General features: G+C 58.8%; 2 protein-coding genes across 2 annotated transcripts in view; both read right to left on the bottom strand.

Annotated features, from left to right (window-relative positions):
- Positions 1-935, bottom strand: part of VDBG_04394 (transcription termination factor 2) — a gene marked incomplete at both ends in the record, with an annotated part of 3879 nt that extends 2944 nt beyond the window's left edge. The window contains 3 exons of the mRNA XM_003004742.1: positions 214-260; positions 429-851; positions 911-935. Coding sequence (XP_003004788.1) covers positions 214-260; positions 429-851; positions 911-935 — 495 coding nt within the window. The remainder of the gene's footprint in view (positions 1-213; positions 261-428; positions 852-910) is intronic.
- Positions 936-2716: 1781 nt separating this feature from the next.
- VDBG_04393 (predicted protein) lies at positions 2717-3109 on the bottom strand (the record flags this gene model as incomplete). Its single annotated transcript, XM_003004741.1, has 1 exon — positions 2717-3109. The coding sequence occupies one exon, from the start codon at positions 3107-3109 to the stop codon at positions 2717-2719; it is 393 nt and encodes a 130-aa protein (XP_003004787.1).
- Between the last annotated feature and the right edge of the window lie 8 nt (positions 3110-3117).

Below are 3117 nucleotides of genomic sequence, written 5' to 3'. Positions count from 1 at the left end.
CGTAAGAGCACCGGCTGTCATTTCGTCAATATTGCCAATGATCTCCCGGGTGAAGTCGTAAAGTGAGATGCGCTTTGATTTGTCTCCAGTAATCCGCTTCGCCACGACCTTAGCGGGCGGGAACCAGTTGTCACCAAACAGGCTCTTCGCTCCGGGTTTGGCTGACGGCACAATGCTACAGAGAACCTTGCCTTGAAGCATGCCATAGCATACCTCTTCATTGTCGGGGTGTTCAACCACCTTGACATCATCATCATCCACTGAATGGAGGTTAGCAGTTGGTGGTGGCAGGCCACAAGCAACGGGGAGGGACCTACCCAATGTTAAATCAACTGTGTGTGTGGTCCTTGCGGTCCCATTTTGTTGCGCCTCCTCTCGCTTTTCTTTCACGTAGGCGCCGAGCACGCCGCTTCCCCCAGAGGTCATACCTTTCTTTCCAGTCATCTCAGCGTCAGCCTCGGGCGTGTCGACTTTGCGTCTCTTTATTGCGGGGGCATATGCGCGGTCCTGGACACCGTTCATGCGTTCGATCATGCCGCCTAAACCCTGCATATGGCCATTTGGTGTCGATCGGCCGTCGGTGGCTGGTGTCGATGAGGTAGATGGCACGGATGAAGGGAGTGAGTCGTTGGACATGTCGGAAGGGCCGGTGAACTCGAAGACCATGCCGCCATTGTGCTGTGCGCCGGTGAATTGGTTTGTCATGGGGTAGCTGCGTTGGGGATAGCCGTGAGCTGGGGAAGGAACGGCTTGCTTGCTGCGCGGGGCAAGCAAGGCCTGCGCATTCCACGCCTGCGCCGCTGGGGCTGTCTGGTTGTTCCAGCTAGGGTCTTGGACGGTAGCAGCCTGGCCTGAACAGCAACCCGATGTTAGCATCGTGTGGAGGACGAAGGGGCAAGATGTAACCTACCGTTATGCCGGTTGGCGGACGCCATGGCGGGCAGAGGAGGCGGGCAGACAAACAGGCACGATGTCTAGTTGCCGTTCGGTTCTGGGTGAAGGGAGAAATGTCTGCCACCGAAGGCGGGTCAAGAACGTTGTATCGCGGGAGGTCGATGGGCGGGCGTGGCAGTGGTCATAACGCGCGATGCAGTTGAGACGCTGGATGCCGTGAGGCTCTGTGGGCGGGGGCAGCCTGCTGTTTCCCGAAGAGGCTGCGAGGCTGCCGAGGCTCGATGTACGGGACGTAGGAACAAAAGAAGGTGTCGTCGCCGGAGGGACAGGAACGAACGAGTATACCGGGCGATGTTAGCCCACGAACAAGACAAGAAGGATGCGGGCTGTTGGCGCTACTCCGGCCCAAATGCGAGCAGATAGTCGCCGAGGTCGCGCTGTTGGGGTATGCGCGGTGGGCGATGAGCAAGTCGGCAGGCGGTTGATCGAGAGACAAAGGCAGACTGGTGTGTGACGACGTAGTGTGGAACAAAGGGTGCTTCCTCGGGGCGAGGTCGCGGGTTGTGATAGAGGGGCGACTGGAGGGAGTGTCTGTGAATGCTCCTCTCAGACAGCGCGCGTCATGGCGTTTGCGTTGGCGAGAGAGGAAAGGGAGAAGACGAGCCCTTCGGTCGGCCGGCGACGTGCGGTGACACAGATGCAGATGCAGATGCAGATGCAGAAGCTAGAAGTACCAGGCCACGCGCTCTTTCAAGAACAGCATGTATTGACTTGGCCTATGTGATGCTGAGAGCGACCTTCGTGATGCGGGTAGGTGCGGTCGCTTTGAATACCTTCTCGACTGCTGCCATCACTCCTTCCTGCATTTGCCTTGGCCCTTGGCTTCGCTGACTAGACGCGGCACATGCTCATCAGTGACAGGCAGGCGCGGCCGGGCATGGTCACTTGCATTTGGAGAGCGCGACCTACGGCGGGGGAAGGTGCCGGCGGGGTCAGGACTAAGCCATATACGGCTAGCGAGAAATCTCCTCGAGGCACGTGGCCCAGTGCAGAATCGAGACGGAGGGGCCGTGCTACTTGACACCCACCTACCAGCCGAATGCCAGCGCCTGAGGGACACTGGAGATGCCGTTAGGCTCTACATTGAATCCCATGCCTCAATAATTCTGGTCACCGAGGAGGAGGGAGGGGAGCGCTTTCGAAGATCCAGGGAAAAATTTGGACATATTAAGACTGTACAGAGAGAAATGTACACAATTATGCTCCGAGGCGGCGGCTGTGCAGTGCAGCTCGTGTAGATGCTTCTGTTCTGCTCAGCCTTATCTACCTAGGTAGGTAGGTAGATAAGTACGCGGTGCGCCAACCTACAAACCTAACAGCACTAATGATTACATGTCGAATTCATAACCCCCGCCGGCCGCTTACCGCCCAGCCTTCCGTCATTCAGCTTGTGTCAGAGTAATTACTCCCCTCGTCACACCAATCGTCTTGAGAATGGGGGTCATGGGACCTTACGAGATTTCCGTGGAGGGTCCCAGATCAGCATAACCACGCACTTCTTTTTTCTCTCCTCCCTCTTTTCCGCTTTGTCCAGTCTTGACATTGGAACCCGGATCTGGTGGACACCCCATGTCAAGAAGGAAATCGGAAAATCGATCGACTGTGCCACCCAACCGTCTCATCTGATCTGGGGGGTTTGTCGATTCAGCCACCATGCCCATGTCCATGCCCGTTGCCATGCACAGGCTTCTGGGCGGCCTGTTGCTTGCGTAGGACGTCCTGTCTCAACCATCCCCCCTGCTCCACTGGTCGGTACGATTTCTCATCGTGGCTCCGACTCCGGCTCCTGGTCCGCTGTCTCCGCCGCGCCGCGTTCTGCTGCCGCCGGTTCGGCGACCGGGACGCGAGGGGCTCTGGCTTCTTTCGACGGTCGAGGACCACCGACGCGAAGCAACCGTTTTCTCGCCGGCGAGGCCGAGCCGTCCATCGCGCTGCGCGACGTGGTGCGAGATGCAGCCCCGTACGGCGATGTCGAGCGCCTTCGGGGTCGTCCGCGCAACGTGCTCGATTCGCCTGATGTGCCGCACTTGGCTGCCGCGTCGCACCGAGTAAGGCTCCGGTGTCGCTTGCGGCCGCGGTGATCAAGCTCGAGGGCGGGCGGTTGAGCTGCCACGTCGTCTCGCCAGGCCCGCACGACGTCGAGATGTGCAGTCATGGTGGGAA

This window comes from Verticillium alfalfae, genomic scaffold (genome assembly GCF_000150825.1).
Source record: "Verticillium alfalfae VaMs.102 supercont1.5 genomic scaffold, whole genome shotgun sequence".
Taxonomy (NCBI): Eukaryota; Fungi; Ascomycota; class Sordariomycetes; order Glomerellales; family Plectosphaerellaceae; genus Verticillium; species Verticillium alfalfae.
This window is presented reverse-complemented; position numbering and strand designations above follow the sequence as displayed.